Source organism: Cuculus canorus, chromosome 8 (assembly GCF_017976375.1).
Source record: "Cuculus canorus isolate bCucCan1 chromosome 8, bCucCan1.pri, whole genome shotgun sequence".
NCBI classification, from domain to species: Eukaryota; Metazoa; Chordata; class Aves; order Cuculiformes; family Cuculidae; genus Cuculus; species Cuculus canorus.
In genome coordinates this window covers 1,755,363-1,776,580 of record NC_071408.1, presented here as the reverse complement: position 1 = coordinate 1,776,580, position 21,218 = coordinate 1,755,363, and the positions used below count along the sequence as shown (strand labels likewise).

At 51.8% G+C, this 21,218-nt stretch overlaps 2 protein-coding genes across 7 annotated transcripts in view; one reads left to right on the top strand and one right to left on the bottom strand.

The window, feature by feature from the left end:
* Positions 1-1,420: 1,420 nt before the first annotated feature.
* NCF2 (neutrophil cytosolic factor 2) lies at positions 1,421-12,523 on the top strand. 2 transcript variants are annotated; one of them, XM_009560119.2, is made up of 15 exons: positions 1,424-1,753; positions 2,095-2,177; positions 2,493-2,601; positions 2,824-2,958; positions 3,311-3,418; positions 4,823-4,882; positions 5,975-6,018; positions 6,213-6,354; positions 6,654-6,716; positions 7,091-7,169; positions 8,269-8,315; positions 8,998-9,149; positions 9,223-9,334; positions 9,561-9,723; positions 11,495-12,523. In XM_009560119.2, exons 1-15 carry the CDS (start codon positions 1,580-1,582, stop codon positions 11,590-11,592), a joined length of 1,569 nt encoding a protein of 522 aa, XP_009558414.2. In that variant the 5' UTR covers positions 1,424-1,579; the 3' UTR covers positions 11,593-12,523. The 2 variants fall into 2 exon arrangements, with proteins under 2 accessions (XP_053928707.1, XP_009558414.2); XM_054072732.1 differs by lacking the exon at positions 11,495-12,523 and having other exon boundaries at positions 1,421-1,753; positions 9,561-10,985.
* Positions 12,524-12,720: 197 nt separating this feature from the next.
* Positions 12,721-21,218, bottom strand: part of SMG7 (SMG7 nonsense mediated mRNA decay factor) — a 55,158-nt gene continuing 46,660 nt past the window's right edge. For 4 of the 5 annotated variants that reach the window (XM_054072726.1, XM_054072729.1, XM_054072728.1 and 1 more), the window contains 6 exons: positions 20,773-20,922; positions 18,584-18,664; positions 17,250-17,409; positions 15,775-15,945; positions 15,524-15,675; positions 12,721-15,035 (listed from right to left, as the gene is read on the bottom strand). In XM_054072726.1, the coding sequence (XP_053928701.1) occupies positions 14,922-15,035; positions 15,524-15,675; positions 15,775-15,945; positions 17,250-17,409; positions 18,584-18,664; positions 20,773-20,922 (828 nt within the window). In that variant the 3' untranslated portion in view covers positions 12,721-14,921. The remainder of the gene's footprint in view (positions 15,036-15,523; positions 15,676-15,774; positions 15,946-17,249; positions 17,410-18,583; positions 18,665-20,772; positions 20,923-21,218) is intronic. The other variant, XM_054072730.1, reaches the window with a different exon arrangement.

Sequence of the window (21,218 nt, the reverse complement as noted above, 5' to 3'; positions counted from 1 at the left end):
TTGAGCTGGATTCCAAGAATCTCCCACAGGGGATGTCACCATCTCTGTTACTCACTTCTTCTGCAAAGAAGAAACAAGTCTGCCTACTAAATCAGCTTGGTAAGAGAAAGGGGAACAAGAGACTCGCTGGATGTTTAGGACAGCTCTGAAATCATTTGATGTTATGTTAAAAATAAGCCAAAGGGCAGCTGCTCTGAGCGTTTGCTGTGCTTCCATCTTTCAGATCCCATCTTTCTGTCAAACACAAGGAAAAAAAACCCAACCCTTGCCGCGGGTGATCTCACATCCTCCCCTTGTACTGGTTTTGGGACCAACCTGCCCCTACCAGCGTGCCAGTTTAGACAATTAAATAGGCAGAAGATTATCCCTACCATAAGGTGAGCCATTTCCTGCGAGATGGGGTCTCCTGTTTCTCAGAGGAATGAGAAAAGGCATCTCAGGTGTTTTTTCACAGTCACTCTGTTGTTGTTCCCATTCCTCTCCTTCAGCATCGCGTTGGCTGGTTGCATTTCCAATTTTTCACCGTGAGCACAGTGAAACGTTGGAACGATCTCCTCAGGGAGATGGTGGATTCCTCTACATGGGACAGTTTTAAGGCTCAGCTTGACCGGGCGCTGAGCCATGTCATTTAAACTATAGATCACCTAAAAACATTGGACCAGATGATCCTTGGGGTCCCTTCCAACCTGATATTCCGTGACTCTTGGAGATCAAAGGCTCTCTGTGCTCCTCTAGGAAGCCCACAGGAGCTGTCTGGGCGCAGAGGGATACCAAGAGCATGCTTGCACCTAGAGGACCAGAGAGCCCCAGGCTCAGGGATGTGCTCGGTCCTGCTCTTGATTAAAAACCAAATCCTTGCTCTTTGGTGGCTCAGGTTTCTTCCTGAGCAGAAGCCAAAAGGAAGCCTCCACATTCTCCCTCCTGTTGTTGGCTTTACGTCCTTAACCAGTGAAGTCAGAGTAAAGGCACAAGGACCAAGTCTTGGTGACATACTTTAAGCTCTTACAACACAGGCGTCACATCGCTGGGCGATGTGGCAGAGGCAACGTACTTCTGAAATTACTTAGAAACCACGTGTGGAGCACGCAGCTCCCAACCTTCTGACTCAGCTGGTCAGACCCCAAGCCCCAGCCCGTACCCGCCAGGAGACGCCTGCAGGAATGACTTAGCAGCTACCTGCACTGAAGGCTCTGCTTTGGAGGGCACGAGGGGCTCACCCTCTGGCTTTGCAACCCTAAACTTGACCTGATCAGCCACGCAGCTGCCCAAATCCATGGCTCCTCACGAAAAACCCAGAGACGCAAAACCCAACGAGGTGAGGAGCAGACCCCGTGGCAGCTCGGTGTGGAAACCCGCTGCTACAGAACAGCCTCTGCCCCACTTCCCCATCCCCGGGACCGCGTTGCACTGACGCCAGCGAGGCCATTTCCTGCCAGGTTTGCGACACGGCCCGCGGAGAAGGCAGAAATACAGGCAGAAGGGAGCTAGAGAGAGGCTGAGCGGTGCCGGCAGGAAGGACGAGGAGCGGGGCGAGACCCACGGCGCAGCTGGGGACCCTGCATCCTGTTCCCATAGCACCATGTCCCTGGTGGAGACGATCCGGCTGTGGCAAGAAGGGGTGTGTGCGGCGGACAGCAAGGAGTGGGGGGCAGCCCTAGACGCCTTCACGGCTGTCCAGAACCCCCCGGCCAAAATCTGCTTTAACGTCGGCTGCATCCACCTTGTTCTGGGGAAGCTGGCTGAGGCCGAGGAGGTAAGGAACAGCCCTCGCGTGAGGGAAGGGAGGAATTAAGGGCCATGGTCTGACTAAGGCAAGGATTCGGAGCTTTTTAAAGCTGGGAAGAAGGTGACACCCCTGGGCTGTTCCTGCTGAACCTGTTTTCCCCGTGAATCAGAAGTGCACACCTCACCGCTCACCCTCCCTCCCAGAGGTGACTGCAGGATTGGGCAAAGCTGCCGATCGATGGCATATGGTTCTGGCTCAAAAAAAATAGGAGCGTGGGACAGCAGGACAGGTCTAACCGCTCTACACACTCAGGTTATAGAAAAACTTCCCTTTTCACCCGCTTTTGCCCCACACTTACTTCCGTGTAGGCATTCACCCGGAGCATCGGCTGCGACAAGCACCTGGCAGTGGCTTATTTCCAGCGAGGAAACGTGTTTTACCGGAGGCAGAAGTGAGTGGAAGGGTTTAAAGTTTCATTTTTGCCGCTCGTGGAGATGCCGGCCTTCAGCTGAGAATGGCTGCAGGGAGGTTGGTACCCCCGGGGCCAAACTGCAACCTCTCGAGGTAAAACAAGCTCTCGTTCATCGGCAGTGCAGTCTCGGGATTAACAGCAGCCTCGGAGCATCTCTCCTCCCCCGTAGGGTGTCTGAAAACACTGCAAAGAGACAGGATATAACCAACTAAACTCACACAAGTTTAAATAAAGACTTACGGGCAGGTAGATTGCCACCACAAGGTGGTGACGCCCTTGTCCTCTGCTCCACAGCCATGAAAAGGCCATTGAAGACTTCAAAGAGGCACTGGCCCAGCTGCGAGGCAACCAGCTCATTGACTACAAGATCCTGGGGCTGCGCTACAGGCTCTTCGCTTGCGAGGTGAGAAACACCTGACTGGCAGTTTCAAACCCAAAGGGCTGTCTGCCATCTCGAGAAACCTAAGGAGACAACAGCCAACCTCTCCTCCTGCCTTGCACGAAGCGAGCAGGCTGGTGCCGTGCTTTGCGCGGTGCCGTCATCCCGCTGTCCTCTCCCCACCACCCTCCCAGCCACGGTCCAGCTGCTCTAAGAGTTCATTTCCTTTCCTCCATCCCTCCGCAGATCCTCTACAACATCGCGCTGGTGTATGCCACAACAGAGGATTGGAAGAAAGCTGAGGAGCACCTGGCGCTGGCCATGAGCATGAAGAGCGAGCCCCAGCACAACAAGATCGACAGGGCAATGGAAGCCATCCTGGTGAGGAAGAGCAGCTCATGCAGCTCTCACAACCGTCCCACAGGGACGAGAAAGAGAAATCCTGGTGACAAAGAAACCGCCTTACAGCTGTGCCTTTAGCAGAGCAGCAGGAAAACGCAGCGGGCTGAGCAAGCGGGCATCAACGAAACAGGAGTTGGTGGGAAGAGCTTTGGGTCACTGGAGGGCAGGGATGAGAAGACCGGGTTACACAGACCGTGTCAGGCTGGGGTTGGGCTGTCCAGGGATGTTTTGACTTTATGGAGTGAGTCTTTTATGGCAGATATACACAGAAGGGGACATTAAGCAGTCCCTGCTCTCACCTCTGAAGAGCGCTGACTTCTCTGTGCTACAGAAGCAGAAGCTCTGCGAGCTGGTGGCCGTTCCTGCGGGGAAGCTGTTCAGACCAAACGAAAAGCAAGTGGCTCAGCTGGAGAAGAAGGACTACCTGGGAAAAGCTACGGTAAGAAAGAAACATCTTATTTAGCCAGGCCAAGCCCGTGGGTTGAAGAGAGCTGCTGGCCACCTTCTCACCACCCCTCTGAGCTGCTCTCTGCTGCCCGATGGGCAGCCGGAGGCACGGAGCTGGTCCATCCCTAGGGGATCCTCCTGGGCATGAAGGGAAAGGTGGCATGGAGGGGTCTTGTGGGGAACAAGGAGTCTGTGGGAACAGAGATGCTAAAAGCTGATTTCTGCAGAGCATGGTCCGTTTTCAGTTTCAATCTCTGGTGAGATACAAGGGACAGTCGGTCAGCAACAAGCTGGAAAGGCCCCACCACAGCTTCAACTCACGCCAAGAGATTTTGGCTCAAATATCTTGGCTTGAGCTGAAGCTTTAGGGCTGGAGCACCTCCCCTACGAGGACAGGCTGAGAGAGTTGGGGATGTTCAGCCTGGAGAAGAGAAGGCTCTGAGGAGACCTTAGAGCAGCTTCCAGTGCCTGAAGGGGCTACAGGAAAGCTGGGGAGGGGCTGTTCACAAAGGCTTGTGGGGATAGGATGAGGGGGAATGGGGATAAACTGGAGAGGGGCAGATTTAGACTGGACAGAAGGAGGAATTTCTTCACCATGAGAATGATGAGGCCCTGGCCCAGGTTGCCCAGGGAAGCTGTGGCTGCCCCATCCCTGGAGGTGTTCCAGGCCAGGTTGGATGGGCCTTGGGCAGCCTGAGCCAGGGGGAGGTGTCCCTGCCCATGGCAGGGGGTTGGAACTGGGTTTTAAGGTTCCTTCCAACCCAAACTATTCTACAATTTTATGATTTTCATGGAGAGGAGGATAAGCTATTTAAGATCTGACACCCACAAATGTCCTCCAGCTCTTCCCCTGCTCCAGCTGAAAAGGACTTTTCAGCTCGGATGAGTGAGCAAACTTTCCTCCCATGAGTTTGGAAAATCCAAGCGCTGGGATGCCACCCTGGGGCTCAGGTCCCGGGAGGCAGGTGCTCCACCAGAAAGCGACCCAGCGGCCGTGCAAGGGCAAATTGGTTGACCGAGAGCCAAGCCACTCCTCGGGTGCCAGGGGAGCCCCAGAATCTTGCACACAAGCACTTAGGAACTTTCTAAATGAAAAGAAGCTTAGGGCTTGAGTTGGATTCCGTCTCCCTTCAACTTCTGTGATTAAAATACAAAGGGAAACGTTTCGGTTGTAGGGACTGGGCTGCAGCAGTGGCCAGGCTATAAGCAGAGACCTTGACACAGCGCAGAGGTGAGTTGTGGTGCCAGGAGCACTCGGACAAAGCTTAGCCTAAAATCACAGCCCCTCATGAACCTGAAGCACCCCGAGGAGGTTGGTTTGGCCAACAGCAAAGGAAGAGGGAGGCCTGAGAGGTCTGTGAGCACCAAGTCACTGCCTGTCTGTCTTTGGCTTTAGGTGGTGGCATCTGTGGTGGACAAGGACAATTTTTCAGGATTTGCTCCGCTCCAGCCACAGGTAAGGCACCACCGAGGAACAGTGTCCTCGGCCAAAGCTCAGGAGGAGGTGGGGACGGCTCTGGCTCACAGTGGGGAGCCCACAGCAGCATCGCCACCGCAAACTCACTGCTGCTGCGGTGGGAGGAGGCGGACGCTACACCCACATCTCAGCTGCTCTCTCCATCATCAGGAAGCACAGCCCAAACCCACCCACGTTTGGGGCTGAGGTTAACCCCGTTCCTCGAAAAGGGAAGTGGCGGCACATCCTCTGCCCCCACCACTGCCGTGGGGCGACAGCTTTCCTCAGGGAGCCGTCTCAGACCCTCCCTGTGAGATCCACTGGGCTCATCTGGCTCAGCTCAAGCCATCAGAGAAGCAAGAGCATTTTTGCTCTCCTCCTTCCTTCACCCTCCTCCAGCTCCTGAAGCCCTTCGCAATTTCGTGGCTGTCTTCCTAATGACGTAGCAGCATCTTTCCCTTTCTGAAGGTGCCCGAGTTTTTACAGGATCTTTTTGAGAGGATACAGGGAAGCGGAGCACCGCTCCGCGAGATAAAATACAACTGCCCAACGCAGGCAAGTGCTGACACCTCGCTGCAGGAGTCGGGACTATCTCAAGTAGCTTCTTCAGAGGGTTGATAAATCTACCAAACCTTCATTACTTATGCAGGAGAGACCATAAAGCGCAACGATGGCAGGTGGGGATTTGACAAGGACAATAATGGGAAGGTGTAAGGAAGCACAACTTAAACCAGCTGATCCCAAATCCACGGGCTCAACCACGCCAGCGTAAACCAAAAGTGAAAAAGAGTACTGTGTTTCTGGAAGGCAACCGCAGTTGGAAGAAGATGGAAACTGCTCATTTGAAGGAGCAAAGCCAGAGATATTCCTGATGGCACAGGTCCTTCACCCACCAGAGTGGCAGAGAGCCAAGAACCTACTGCAGGCAGCGGCAAAGAACTCCCTTTAGGTTCAAAGCACCCTACCCAACACCAGCCCAGGGAGGAAGGAACTGCACAGGGGCGATGGCAGGGGTGGGAGAAGGACATTCCCGCAAAGCCACCCAAATCCTCCATTTTACCAATATCTTTCTTTTTGTCTTCTTGCTGGCAGGCCTCTGGTCCTCCACCCAGGCCCAAGACCCCAGAAATCCTCAGGTAAGGATGGACAATGCTGCTCACCTGTGCATCCGGGTCCCACCCCATCCTGCACCGCGGCAGCTGAGCGTCCAGCCAGCACCCAAACCCAGGGGAGGCAGGAAAGGAGCACAGAAACAGGGAGGCAGAGGGCTGGGTTCCACCTAAAACGATGTCGCCCACCTTCCTGACCCGGCCGCTGCTCCTGCGCGCAGGGCTCTCGAGGGGCAGCCACACCGCGTCCTGTACGAGTTCATCCCCGAGACCCCCGAGGAGCTGCCGGTCCTGCCGGGAAACATTGTCTTTGTCCTGAAGAAAGAGAAGGACAACTGGGCTACGGTGATGTTCAACGGAAAGGTACCGGGGGGGTGCTTGGCAGGAGGGGGTGGACGACAGCGGGGTGGACACCGTGAGGTTCTGCAGAGGACTTGGAAAGCAAAGCCGTGCAACTAAATTTGTTTCTGACTGAAGTGCCTTATGCCCACCCCGGTTTGGGCCACGGGGTTCGGTGAAACCCACCCAACCTGCAGCATCTAACTTTTGAGCCTCAGAGATTAACATGGACTCAGGGCAGGGCGAGGACAAGCTCGACTGCATCCTCTAGCAGCGAGCTGCCTCCTTGCCAAGGAATTCCCACCCATCTCCTTCCACCACAGAAAGGAATCGTCCCCTGCAACTTCCTCGAGCCTGTGGAGCTCCAGAACAAGCTGCACATCCAGGTGAGGAGGCCCAGGAGGAGATGGTGTCCTGGGGAGGGCGGATGCCCACACGTTCCCCCACCAACTATTCCGGGTCTTTCAGCAGGACCCATACCTGCAAATCTCTCCCCTTCATAACGCTGGGGTTGGTTCTTCTGGATCACGGTCACCTTAACATTCGCTCAGAAGCCCACAGAACTGCGGCAAAGGCTGTGCCAATGGCCCCTGGGTGGCGGTCGGTGACGCCGGGGAGAGGAAGGGGTAGCAAAGCCACCTGTCCCCAGTTCAAGACCCCAGACAGACCTTGGGAAAAGAGTGGCTCCAGGAGGCAGCAGCACCCCGGCTCCCTTGGGAAACGCGGGATTGCAGCACTGCCTTCTTCCCATCTGGCACAGGAAGAAATCCCTCTCGGAGCTGAGATCCCAGAGCCACCCAGCGCCACGGCTCCGGAAAAGCCACGGCGGCCAGCACCAGGTCAGCGAGGGGAGCCGAAGGGATGGGGGTGATCCAGGGGCAAAGCCTCGGCAGCAGCTTTGAGATGGTCTCCTCACTGGTGTGTCCTCACACTTTGAGACCAGAGCTGGGGTGCAGCTCCGTCTCCTTCTTCCCATAACAAGCACAGTCATGTCAAGGCACCCACCAAAGGTAGAGCAGATCACAGAATCACAGAATCACCAGGTTGGAAAGGACCCACTGGATCATCCGAGTCCAACCATTCCTAACACTCCCTAAACCATGTCCCTCAGCACTTCATCCACCCGTTCCTTAAACACCTCCAGGGAAAGTGACTCCCAGTGACTCACCAGTGCCGAGTACAGAGGGAGAATCCCCTCCCTGGACCTGTTGGTCACACCGTTTCTGATCCAAGCCAAGATGCCATTGGCCTTCTTGGCCCCCTGGGCCACTGCTGGCTCATGGTCAGCCGCTGTCAACCAACACCCCCCGGGTCCTTCTCCTCCGTGCAGCTCTCCAGCCAGACTTCTCCTACTCTTAGCTGCACAGGGCTGTTGTGCCCCAAGTGCAGGACCCGGCATTTGGCCTTGTAGAACCTCATGCCATTGGTCTCAGCCTGTTCAGATCCCTTTGGAGCCTCCCTACCCTCCAGCAGATCCACGCTTCCACCCAAAGGTGAAAAAGATCCTTGTGAAGGGATTTAATAAGCCTGTGTCAGATCACCCTACCTGAACGTAGCTTGACGGCCTCGCTGAAGGACAAGGATTAACCAGTTTTCAGTGTGGACCTGCAGAGATCGGAACAGCAGACTCTGAAAACCACAGCTTTTAAATCCACCAAGGAAAGATGTCCTGCCCCTAAAGGTCCTGTCCCTATGGGAGGGAAGGCACAGGGCCCAAACCTCCGCTTGGGGGTTGTGTCTAAATCGTACGGATCAATCCCATTGCAGCTGTTGCTGCCTCCCTTCAAGGGACCATGGCTGGCTCCAGAGCTGGTGGCTGCTGCTGCAGCTCACGATGGGCGCTGAGAAACCTGCAGGAGACCTGAATGCATACTTAGGCGCGGAGCAGCAACGCTTACTGCACTACACTGGCTGAGCCATCACTCTTTTTCTCCACAGACTACAGAGCTCCTACTACCGTGATGCAACCAAGAGAAGCAGCTGAGGTAACATCTCACGAACGCAGGTGCTGAGGTCCAGGTTACAAACCCGTATTTATCAGACACTGAAAGGTGCTGGTGTGTCCACCAAGCACCACAGCCCTGGAAGCGTTTCAGGTTTTCATCATTCAGGAGCTTCTCCTAAGCGTAAGGATGGGTCATCAGAACCCAAATGGGGAATTAGGGCTGCTTTTTGGGAGTATCCTACAGGTCTGGCCCCCACCGGACCCATGGCCGTTGGCAGAGCCCTTGTACAACTCACATGGGACTTGAAGGAAGAAATAGGAGAGCTCTTAGCTGCAGCACACATGCTCTTGGGCAGGGTCAGCTCACCAGGAGGTCACTCCGGGGAAAGAGACGGGAGAACACAACAATACCAACACCAAAAAAAAAGAATGAGGGGGTTTGGGAATGGACATTCCTCAATGTGGTCACCCAAAAGCCACGATTTGGTTGCTAAGTGCCTAACCTGCTGCTGCACTCTCTCCTGGGACGAGCCCGGGGCTGCCAACCAGCCCCATGTCCAACCATCGCTTGGGTGGCACTGCCGCCGCCCTGCCCCGAGGGAGGCGCCAAAGGTGGCACCTGCTGGCTGAGGTGTCTCTCCCAGACCAGTAGCCGGCTCAGATGGGACTCGGGCGACTGCACTTTCCCCACGCCGGTCCCTCTCCCCACTTGCCGCCCGCAGGAGGCCAAAGCGGCCGTCTCCAGACCCCACATCCTCAAGGTGCACTACAAATACACGGTCGCCCTGCAAGTCAAACCAGACCTGTCCTACACGGAGCTCCTGGACCTGGTCTGCAAGAAACTGGAGCTCCAGCCTGAGCACACGCAGCTGAGGTGAGGTGCTGCCGACGGCGGGAGCCTGGTTTTCAGGGCTCCCACCTTCACCCCGTGTCCTCCCCGCGCCCAGGTACAAACCTGCGGAGCCCCAAGCGCTGGTGACGCTGAGCGCAGAGAACCTGCAGGCAGCTTGGAGCCAGAGCACGGACAACTGTCTGACAGCCTGGTGCGACATCACGGAGGTCAGTGACGGCGAGCGGTGGTGGCCACCTCTTTGGGGCCCGGAACGTAAGCTGACGCTGCCTTTGCTTTCCTTGCCGTGAGTGCAGGATTTTGGCTTTCAAAGCAAGGCTTGAAGGGCAGAGGAGCAAAGGGGGGAGAAAAGGAGCACCAGAGCTTGTCTCTCTTATCCTGGTACAAAGAAAAAGAAGCCAAAAGGTGTCTTTACCAGCTTGTTTCCTGCCCTAGGGAGAGGGGATTTTACTGGAGAGCAAACCAGAGGAGTCACCACAGGAGGCAACGCCGGAGGAGACGGGAGTGAACCAAGTTGTAGCGCAGTACAGTTACGAAGCCACCCAACCTGAAGACCTGGAGTTTCAGGCAGGAGATGTGATACTGGTTTTATCCAAAGGTAATCCCGCTCCTTCTGTGACGGGGGAGGGATGCCAAGCACTCAGCTCAGTGAAAGTCGTGGGTTCCCAACATCTGCCAGCCAGGCCAAAAGCTCTGGAGTATTTGGTCCAACACTGGACACGTGTTCCTCAGAGGAGGCTACAAGCTTCACTAGGGACTTTGATCTCGTTCCCTGAATTCTCCTGTCCTCCAAAGCAAATTGCTTTGTGCGGGGCACTTGCAGAGCCAGGCTCAGGCAGCCAACTGCTCCTCCTGCAAGTCGCAGTTTGCTACCTCTAGATGGAAAAAGGGGCTGCTTGGATTTCTGCCCCAGGGCAGCCTGAGAAAGCCTGCGCTGAACGCAAAGGCTTAGTCAGAGAGGTAGAAAAGCAGCTCGCAGAGACTGAGCGAGCATGAGGTGGCAGGTGGAAGCCAAGGGAAAAGGAAAACCCAAGGAAGAACTGGCACTGAGCTTCCACTTCTCAGACTCATGGAGCAAATTTGCTCCAGACCCACAAAGGACAAAAGAAAAAGAAATAGCCAACCCACAGAGGTGTCTCCAGCCCCTGCTTTGCACGTTCCTGGCTCCCCAGAGGGTTTTGGCTTACCTGGCAATCCTCTGGAGCCACACAAGCAGCAGGACCCACCATCTGTGAGCCTGCTTTCCCCAAGTGCTTTGTCTCACCACAACTGCCTCCCGCGCTGCAGCAGGGACGGAGCTCCTCCAGCCCTGCCGTGGGCTGCGCACCCGACTCTCAGCGTCACACACGCCTCCTCCAACACATTTCCATCACATCCTTGTTTCTGCCACCCCCTTCCCCGAACTGTGTGAAGATGGGAGCATTTCACTCCAGCTCTGTTTAAGTTTCCCGATCACAGTTCATTTTTCCAAGGAGATGCCTCCTTTTGGCACTGGCGGAGCACTCGTACTCCCGTTCCGCTCACCGGCACCTTTCTCTGGCTGCTCTCCTTCTGAAGGGCGCAACCTCCCGTTCTGCTCAGTCCTCTTTTCTTCAGTGCTTCTATGAGAATTGAGGCTTAAACACAGACTAAACCTCAGCAAGATCTGGGACATGGGTCTGCGTTGGAGCCTCCCACGCCCGTGCAGAACGCACAGGACGGAGGACAAGATGAGACTTTGCTGTACAGAGCCCCGTCACGGATTGGTACCGGCTGACCAGCAGCAGCACCCAAGCGATCGTAGTTCCCCCCTCCACTGCTCTACAGATGAGGTTTTGCACCACACAACACTGACAACTCCCCTCACCCCAAAATCCTCCTCCCCCCTTCGCTGCTGAGCGAAGAAGTGGTTTCTCACCTCTATTAGTAACTCACAGCAGGTCTCCAGAGCTCCTAAGCTTTACTCAACCCAGGGTAGCAGAGAGGCTTTTGGGTTTGGTTTTGCTTTTGCTACGAATTTGGCAGAGCAGGTGAAAATACGCTTTTATTTGTCCCTCGAAGAGGACGGCCTGTCTCAAATCTCTCCACGCTCACTTTATTTCCACTCTCTTCTATCCGAGGCTGTTTCTATTGCCTTATTCGCTACTGTGATCTCCTTTTCTTACCTTCGTTTGGCAGCGCATTCTTTCCTACAGCTTTGCTCTCGACCTTATCCCTCCTCAGCCCTTTTCCTCTACCTTCCTCACTGCCAGGCTTTAGCACAGCTAAAAGGTTTATCAGCAGAAAACATTAAGCTGGTGATCTCGGGTCTGTCTGTAGCACGTAGAGGTTGTTACGCTGCTGCTGTACATCCCTAGGGTGACAAAAACAGTGTCAATTTTACCTTCCAGTGAACGAAGACTGGTTAGAAGGTCAGTGCAACGGGAAGATTGGCATCTTCCCATCTGCTTTTGTCCAAAAATCTTACACTAAAGACCCGGAGATGTGATTTCAGAAGGAGACGTGGAAAGAAATTAAGAATTCAACTGTTGCAATTAAGAAGTTTCCATATTAATCACTGCATCTGAAAACACTTCAGCTATTATTGCTTCTTGTGTTAAAAGCTTTATTTTCTCCCTACCTTTTGCACTGTTCTCCACAAACCCCTGTGCCTACCACGAGCCTTGCTCTGTCCCACCCGCCCGAGCCTCACCAAAGCTCTGAGGCAGACAATCCAGCAGCTGGAAAATCCCACAAGAGCGCAGTGCCACCTGCATTTCCAGCCCTGCCAAGAGGCCCAGAGGCAGATCTGGCATTCAGGAAGCTGCAGACCAAAGGCTGAACTTTGGACACCACTTACTTCCTTAAAACATTACTGTCAAACCCAAGAGCTTACGAGACACCACGCCCTGCTCCAAGCGACAATTCACTTCAAAACCAGCGACATCAAATCCCTTCCAACAACGAAACCAGACCATCTTTTTTCCCTTTGGGGGCCGTATCTCTAGGCTTTTCTCAGCAGGTACAGTGACTTAGAAAGAGACCTGGAAGCTCAGCGGGCCATACAGCAGCCAAGTCGTTCCTTATATAAAAGCCTGCACAACTCAAGCCCTCTTCCCAATCGGATCAAAGGTTTGCCTTCCTCAGCAGTGAGTTGTTTCACCTTCCCTGGCTGCCAACAATTGGTCCTCCTGGCATTTCAGAAGTACCTACACTGCCCCATCCTCAAACCGTACGATCCCCACGCACAGCACCGGGAGCGCTTTGCTCCGGAGACGCTAAGGGTTTCCCCACTTTGGATCCTCTCGTGCTGGTTCTGGAGAAGCCCACACTCTCCCAGTACTCTAAATCGCGTATTTATTTTTAAAGGAACATATTCGGAGGAGTTGTTTGGATACAATAAACACCTGTCATTTAAAAATCAGAGCATCTCCGTAGTTGTTGCTCTTTAGAAAGTGGCTGCGAACAGCCACCATCCCCATCTGCTGCAGGTCCAAGGCAGAAGGACCCATCTCTTCCAGCTTCCACTGCCTGTGCTCTACCAGGTTCCGTCTCCAACTGAAGAGCTTTGCAAGCTACTCCCATCACAGACTTTTGGTTTGGTACATAAAACGCACTGCACACCGGCAGCACAAACCCACAATCCGATTACCTGCACCGATCCCAAGCCAGAACCCCTGCGATGTCTTTACTTTTCTTTGCAATAGAAGAAAAACCAACAACTAAACTCCAGATCTTCTTCTGACTTCCCCAGGAAAATAATAAGTTTTTAAAAGCACACGACACACAGACCTGGGTGGAGAGAACATGGTTTAATTAAAGGCAAAGCTGATTTCAGCAGCTGCAGTTCTTGAACAGACAGACAAAAGAACACAAAAAAAGCTTACAACACAAACCAGTTTCGTTGGGGGCCCCTTCCCTCGCTCCTCCGAGCGCCAGAGGGTGGAAGGGGTGTCCCAGCCGAGGGTCGGACGCATTCCCAAGGCCGGATGCTCATGCACAAGTGGAACGGTGCGGCTGGGACCCTGGCACTGCCGAGAGTGAGATGGTGAACCTGGTTAGCTTGTCTAGGGTGCAAGAGTCAGTGACGGTTCAAACACTGGAATGTCGCAGCTGCCTGGGCGCACAGCTCGATACGCAAACCGGGAGGGCTGGAGAGAAGTACAGAAGGGTTTGGTTCATGTTACCGCTGGGTGGGAACCACAGTTTTGGACTTTTCAGAGGAAATACAGCTTCGAAACGCAACATAGAACAGCGATGTTGCTAACGTGGAGATCGCAGGGGCGCTGCTCGTACCCCCCAGCAGGTACCGTGTCTCCTCCATCTTTCCTTTTTGGATTCTTTGGGGCTGCCCAGGCTCCAGTGTCACTGCGGCTCCTGCACGTGCTTTGCTCTGCAGGTGGCTGCCAGCTCAGAGATCCTGCACCATCACACAAACCCCTACTGCTAAACACAGCAAATGGACATTGAGATTGTTTCCGTAACTTCCCTGGGAAGCCTAACAAAAATGCTGTCCTTCTCTTGAACGAAGCTTCCAGCCTTCCTTCCCCCTAATAAATAGCAAATAAAACATTTTCCTTTTCCCTTCCGCACCTTTTCATCTATGAACAGCACTACGCTTTCTTCCACGCGTGGATATCGCACGTGTGGCCACAGGTGCCTTGAATTTCATTCCGGAACGGGAAGTTGGGGGCTGCAGCCAGCACAGGGTGCGCGGGGAGGGAAGGGACGGGTTTCTGCAGAGCCGCTGCGTGCCTGCGGGGGAGCGTACACTCCACGCTGTCCAGGCCGACTGTCAGCTTTACCCAGCCCTGCTGGACCCCTGATTATTTTCTGCGAGGTGTTGCACATTGGTAATGAAACTACTAGCGTCCAGCGAAGATGGAGAGAGAAAGGGGAAAAAAAAAGAAAAAAACAAAGAAAACCCCATTGAAAGCTTTCTACCTACCTAATAAAATGAGTCAGGCTGTGTACGCACAGGCTAGCCTGCCCTTTGTGGGGCTAGCCACTATGCTACAGTAAAATGTACAGGAAACAAACATTAATTTAAAACCCCATAGCAGTGAATCTGCTCATCAAGCAGAGTGCTGAGATGCCCCACGTCACCGATCGTAGCTCAAACGCCTCCCGAGAAGAGGGCATTTCATGCTGGAGCCTCTAACCCACCCGCGGGCTGACCAAAGCCTTTGGGCGAAAGGTGAAGGGGTGTCAAGTGCCAGGCTCTCCTTCACGAAACTCCTTTGCTAGCCAAGGAGATGGAGCCCCACCTCACCACCAACCACCTCTGACCAGAGCAGCAGCTGGGGCTTTCATTGCTACACACTGACTACGAAGCACGTCTGTGTACGGAAGATTTCAGTGTGATCTTACTACTGAGATAGTAATAAAGATGTTTAGGAGTAATTTCAACTACATTCTCAGTCAGCAAAGCAATCATTAATGGATTCCTATTTTGTCTCCCCAAAGAGAGGAAAAGGATTGAGAAGTTCTCGTTGGCTTCTCCTATCTGCCCTTCATTCTCAGCTTTTACTTCCCGTGTAGCTGGGGACATGCACGATGGAGAAGGTGAGAGGTGGTGATATCGGGTTACTGAGCGAGACAAACAGCAGTTCCTCTCTCCCTCCAGAGGGCTCAGGGATGGGAGAGTTCCTGATGTTGTTTTCTTGCACTGCAGACGTTTTGTGCACACTCAGTGGGTCGGTGGAGCACTTACGCCCTCCTGACAGCGAGGAACAGAAGAGAGGGCTGCCACCCGCACAGGACCGTGTGGGCCAGTCCTGCAAACCCAACATGCCATGGTTTATGGAGCCTTCGTTTGCAAGGGTTGCCACCTCTGTCTCAATGCGGCGGGTTCATGGTGCCTTGTCCGCGTTGCTGCTTCTGCTTCTGCTGCATTAACAGCTGCTCCAGGGCCGAGGGTCCAGGGTGCATCATGGAACTGGACCAGATGGACTAAAAACAAACAGCCAACACAGGCACCAACTTGCGTTAGACAACCCTCCTCCGACAGATGAGAAAGCAGAGACAGCTTTCTATGTTGTCCCTCTTTGTCACTCATACCTTGCTTATTGTGAAAGTTATCAAAAGGCCTTCAAAAGAAGGCCTCCTAAAGAAAGGCTCCTCTGGAAGAAGCTTATCCTCCTCCAGAATAGTCATTATCACAAAAATCCATCCCACATTAATGATTACTAATTTTAAACGAGTCAAAGCAAATGTTATCATTTCTTCCACTTCTGCCAGCCTGGTCTTGTCACGCAAAATATTATAGAACAGCAAGAACTGGAAAACTGTGACACCTTCCAGCACTGGTTGCACCCACGCTGCCTGCAGAAGTGAATCTGCAGGGAAAGCCTTCCGTTTCTGATCCTAAACCCCACTGCCGGATCTTCAAGCCCCATAGCCAAGCCCCTATTCCCGAGCACGGTTTGAGCCAAACCTACCTTCAGGCTCTCCATAAGCACGGCTGAGGAGTCCTCCATCGTGGGGGGCCCTTGGGCGGCCCAGGTGCCACTGGGAGCGCTGGGCTGGTGCCAGCTGCTCTCCGAAGAGGACGATGTTGCTGGGAGGTAGTCCAGACCAAACCCTCCCATCGCTAAAACGGGAGAAAGACAAGTTCAAAGGAATGTAACAAAAACACCACAAAGCAAACAGCATCAGCTGGCTTCACGCAAGCCTGGAACCCGGCACTTGCCTGGCTTATCTGTTTTCCAGCGGTCTGCGACTCTCCTCTCTCTGTTGTCTGGAGCCCCGATAGGCCCAAAGTTGGAGAAGGGAACGGAATTGTGGTTATGGGTCGGAGGGGAGCTTGGCAGGCTGCTGGGGTTGGAGGAGTGAGGAGACTGGCTGGCTGGTGTCGAATGATCTAGTGATTACAAGGCAAGAGGAAAATCGTCAACAGAAACAGCAGGAGCCTCCTGGGTTTGAATTTCTTTATGCTGCTACAACTTGTGCCATCACTCTGCTTTCTTCAATGCTGCAGGTCAGTTTTTATTCCCTCCATTACATAAGCGTAATGCAAATTCCTGTGCCTAGACAAGAACGGAATGACTGTGTTCAATGCACACACGGAGCACCAGAAAGCCAGAGCCTGGGACGCCTCAAGAGGGCTGGCAGCCAAAGGGAGTCTTCCCCATGCTTCTCAAAAAACTCCAACTAAAAAGAAATACCTGTCCACAAGCTTGAGAAGCCATAAAGAACACCATTAGGAGTTTGCAAGTTCACAACTTGAACTCTCAAGTCTGTGAATGCTTTACACTTCTATGAATCTTAAAGTGATTCAGGCCAGACCCCAGTACTGAGCAAAAGGGGAGAGCAAGCACAGAAAAGCTGGTCTGCAGGCAGGAGAGAACGACACCCCAACACAACACGGCATAGCAGGCTGGCAGGAGACTGCGCAGTCCCGAATGAAGAGGTGAAGGGAGAGGAAGCCGAAACCTTGAGAGCCATAAACCCTGCTGGAGTAAAAGCCTTTTGCAGTTCCTCCCGTTTCACTCACAGGGTTTATTCCTGGTTCATTGCAGAAGTCTCAGTGCAACCAAAAATCACATCCAGTGCAGACGCTATTTAAAACCCACTCATTTCTTAACTTCAACTAATTCCTCCCCTCACGCTCTTCTGGATTTTTAGTGAGAATATAAACATGACATCATAGATAGGTTTGACTCATTCAACATAATTACTAAGGAAAAAGCTGGTTTTCTTTGTTGGCTGCTTAACAGTAAAAAAAACCCCAAACCAAACTACTGTCATGTTTTCCTCCTCGCTCTGCAGAGTTTTTCTCTTTCAAATATCTGCATTATGAAATCCAGTTCTTCCTGTTTTTTTCCAGAGAAGCAGCGCTGAAAGCATACGGCTGTTTGAGTCAGAGCCCCACTCCCAAATGCTTGTCAGGAATCTCGGTTCAAGAGATTTCAGGATTTAACACCTCCTACAACATTTATCCTGCTCAACTACTACAGTTAAAATCCAGGTTCTTGTGCTATATTAAGCACAGGATCCCTTCATATTTCTGAGGACATATAAAGGAAAACAAAGAGAAACCTTCATACACCTTGTCAAGAAGGTATTTTTTTCTAATTTGCAGTTACATTTAACTTGCAGTAGGTTCAGGATTAACTCAAATCCTCTTAAATCCCTACACACAAGAGAAACCATACCAGGGATTACCTGAGCTGGCTGGAAGGGATGGAGACCATGGAGTCCCTTCAAAGAGAGAATACAGTGAAGTCTCCTGGTGGGTAACTGAAGGGGTGGCTTCTGTTTTTGTGCTGGTATTCATGTTTTTCCCATATACCTCATTGAACATGCTGTTGTTCGGGTATCTTTCCTGCAAAAAAAATTGAATGTAAGAGTTTAGCTATTGGATTTATTTCAAATACTGAGACTGTACAAAGAAAACAATTATAGATCAAAACATTTTCCTGATATTTCATAAAATATTTTCCTAACAGAACTCCTTTTCCCCCTCCTCAGCTTCCTCTTTGACCACTCTATTTAACACAAAGTCCATCGCTTTTGGAAACAGGACAGATTTCTTCTGGCTGGACTGCAAAACCTTCACAAAAATCTTTATATTCCCAGTACTTGCAAAAATTGCATCAAGACCCTGCTCAGGTGCCTGAAAGAGAAGGGGCAATCCATTGCTCAGGAAATAAAAACCCACGCTCCGGAACACTTTGAGAAGCACCTTTTCAGTCAGCTCCATGATTCTACTAAGAGCGAAGGGCCCATGAACTCGGCAAGACTCAGTACTGCATCTGCAGAACTATTGGTAGGATGAAATCGGGAAGATGACTGATAAAGGCAAAGATAATCTCGCTGATACAGACTGAAATTGGGCACCCGTATGAATTTCTTCCAGGTTTCCCATTGGATTGAACTGAAGGGTATCCCCAAGTGCCCCAGGACTCAGCATTGGTGAGGCCACACCTCGAATCCTTCAATTTTGGTTCAGTTTTGGGAACCTCATTCAAAGAAAGCCATGGAGGGGCTGGAGCACGTCTGGAGAAGAGGAATGGAGCTGTGGGAGGGTCTGGAGGACAAGTCTTATGAGAAGCAGCTGAGGGAACCAGGGTTGTTTAATCTGCAGAAGACGAGCCTGAGGGGAGACCTCATCGCTCGCTGCTGCTCCTGGAAAGGAGGTTGTGGTGAGGCGGGTGTTGGCCTCTTCCCCCAAGTAACAAGCAATAGGACGAGAGGAAATGGACTCAAGTCGCACCAGCTTCAGATTGGACACCGGAAAAAATTTCTTCACCAAAAGGGTTCTCGGGCACTGACAGGCTGCCCAGGGAGGTGGTGGAGTCCCCATCCCTGGAGGGGTTTAAAAGACAGGTGGATGAAGTGCCCAAGGACACGGTTTAGCAGTGGACAGGTATGGTTGGACTTGATCTCAAAAGACTTTTCTAAGCAAACGGTTCTATGATTCCATATTTCTGCCACGTTACCTAGTTTAAACAGCAAGCTCGAGCAGCAAAGGGCTACAGATTCTGGTCTTCACTCACCTGATTAAGAGAAAAGCCACTGAGGGACAGGAAAGACGACGACTGAGACATCAATTCTGATGGTTTTTCCAGCAGGGACTTCTTCAGAAACCAAAAAAGGGAAAAGGAGCAATTAGTGTTCAGTGCAGTGAGCAGGAGGAAAGCTATCAGAAACTGCCAAGGTGGTTTTGGTCACATTTAACACGTTCTCTGTATTTTAGCTTCAGCACCTTGGAGGACGGGGGGAGAAACAAACTAATGCAGAAAATCAGTAGCTTCCTTAATGTCTAAAAATCAACAACCACGGGAGCTGAGAGTCTCAGGCAAAGGCCGCTGCCAGAACAGCTTTATAAATCCTAAGTGTAATCCTCTGTCTAATACAGCTAGAGGGGAGAATCCTGCCAAAAATCTTTGGTTGTGTAGAATCTTGCTCAGACGAGAGAGGGTCCTTCCTATGGATCCGAGGACCCCTTCACACACGACTGTGCTCCTCTAAGCTGCTGCTGACACAGTAGGTTTTAGTTTTGAGAGCATCTCTGCTTCACTGACATTCTTAGATGGTGAAAGCAGCCAAGTGCTGTGATTTTTAATTGGGTTAAACAGTCCAAGCTTCATTTAGTGCTCTCTCATTTTCATTATAAATGACTGCAGAGAGGCAGAAAAAAAATCCCAGTGTTCATAACTGAGGTTCCAAAACTCCCCTGAGGATCCATGTTAAGATATTATGGACCACGACCTTTTCCATCATCTATGCCACCCCCCTCTCATACTGCTGGTATTTCCAGCATAATATTTCTCAGCTTTCTCTTTGCTTTTTACTACTACTAAGCAGTGAAAAAGAGTGTCTCCGAAACAAGAAGAAATAAGATCAGTTAACATCAATACAGAAACTAAAGGAAAATTCTAGAGCTCAGCTGGTGGACAACCAACAGCACCAAATTTAGGAGCAGGATCACCAAGCCACAGAATCAGTGAAGTCATAGGTGAAACTGTGCAATTCAAAACGAAAGCTGCAGCCCTGTTCCTAATAAAAGCCCTCTTGCTTTTATTTTTACATCAGATATTTTTAAATGCACTGTTCAAACAACAAAGAACAGAACTAGATTCCCTCTCTCTTTAACATAGTCTCAGTATCTGGAATATCTTTGCCTTATGTTTACAGGAGAAAAGCAAACAGCCTCATTTTCTTGGCAAGCAGCTCCTAGCTTGTTAGATTTTCAAAGTGACAACTCATTACTTCGAAAGCACGTTTTAAAAGGCAGACAAAATTCACACTCTGCACATCCACACAGCTTGCACAGAGAAGAATCTCCTTCCATTTGTCAGCAGACAGCAACTGGAAGAGCTTCAAATGAAGCTGCTGAAGAAGCAGCTATTAGTTTCTTAGCGAAGGTATCTAACGAGACAGACATGCGTGTCTATTTTGCTCCTTGTTCCGTGGGAGGGCATGTAAAATTGAGCAATAGACATAAACAGAGTCTATTATGAGTATCTCTTCTTTGTTACTGCCACAAATCTGAAACGGCAGTATTTAATGAGCGTGCTTGTGGCCACACCAGAAATGCGAGCTGCATTTTCAGAGGCAGTTTCCAAATGCAGCAGCTCAGACCCTCCAGCTACTGAACTAGGAAGGTTTTAACGTATAAATGTAGAAAAAAATTTATTCTCAGTCTGTAAGAAATGCCTGTACTTCTACAGGAGTTACTGACTACCCAGCCAGTTGCTGGCCATTTTCTCCCAAAGCCTTTTACAATCTCTTCTGCATTTAGCAGAGCAGCTTCCCTTGCCTTTATGCAATTTTTACATGGAGATTACAACAAGCCACATTTAGCTGATGACTTCCCCCAACGGAACCCTTGCTGTGCTCCCCCTCCCCCTTCCCACTAAGCCCACGGAGCTCTAGAAGAGCGAGTGCATTAAACGACGCATCGACGTCTCTCCTGTGGGACTGCATTTACAAAAAAATCCCGCTGTTGCAATTCCTGAACAAACTCGCTGGTGTGGATTCAGCCCAGGGCCTTCAGGGTGGATTCACACCAGGGCTGGTGTGGATTCAGCTGGTCTGAGCTCCTGCCCTAGCTCAAGGGCGAGCGGGGAACTGGACAGGAGGGACGGGGTAGAGAAAGGAATTTCCCATTTCTTATAAAACTTCACAGAAGAAAGAGATGCCAGTTAGAGTGAGAAGCAGCAGAATTACATCAAATACATACAAAGAGGCTTCGTCCAGGAAGAGAGGCGAGAGGCCCCAGCAGAGCAGGGTAAAGATCAGGAGGATTAGAGAAAATCAGCTCTTCCTCCTCCTCCAAGGCAGCCAGACTCTTTAACAGGTCCGGAGGAAGCAGAGGGGAGCTCTTGGGGTCCTAGTGACAGAAATGAGCACAGTGAGACAACAGAAGGCAGAAGGGGGAACAGCAGGAGGCGGCGAGGAGAGGCTACGCCACAGCAGGACAAGAGAAAATAGCAAGAGAAAGGCAGAAGGCGGCATGCAGAAGCACGAGGTGAGAAAGCCTCGCAGCGGAAATGTGTCGAGGTGCACAGAGAGAAATCACTGAGCAGAAAGCAGAACTAGCCACGTGGCCTAACACGGACCGGGAGGAGCACCGCATCATCAGAATGACAGGCAACTGGTGTTAAATAATGGAGTGTGTGCTTCCCA

What these genes read in the sequence shown, in the direction of transcription:
- NCF2 (XM_054072732.1), top strand. Translation starts at nt 1,580, where the DNA reads ATGTCCCTGGTGGAGACGATCCGGCTGTGGCAAGAAGGGGTGTGTGCG. An exon ending in ACTACCTGGGAAAAGCTACG is followed by an intron (nt 3,419 to 4,822) that starts GTAAGAAAGAAA and finishes CTTTGGCTTTAG; the next exon opens with GTGGTGGCATCTGTGGTGGA. An exon ending in GCCACGGCGGCCAGCACCAG is followed by an intron (nt 7,170 to 8,268) that starts GTCAGCGAGGGG and finishes TTTTCTCCACAG; the next exon opens with ACTACAGAGCTCCTACTACC.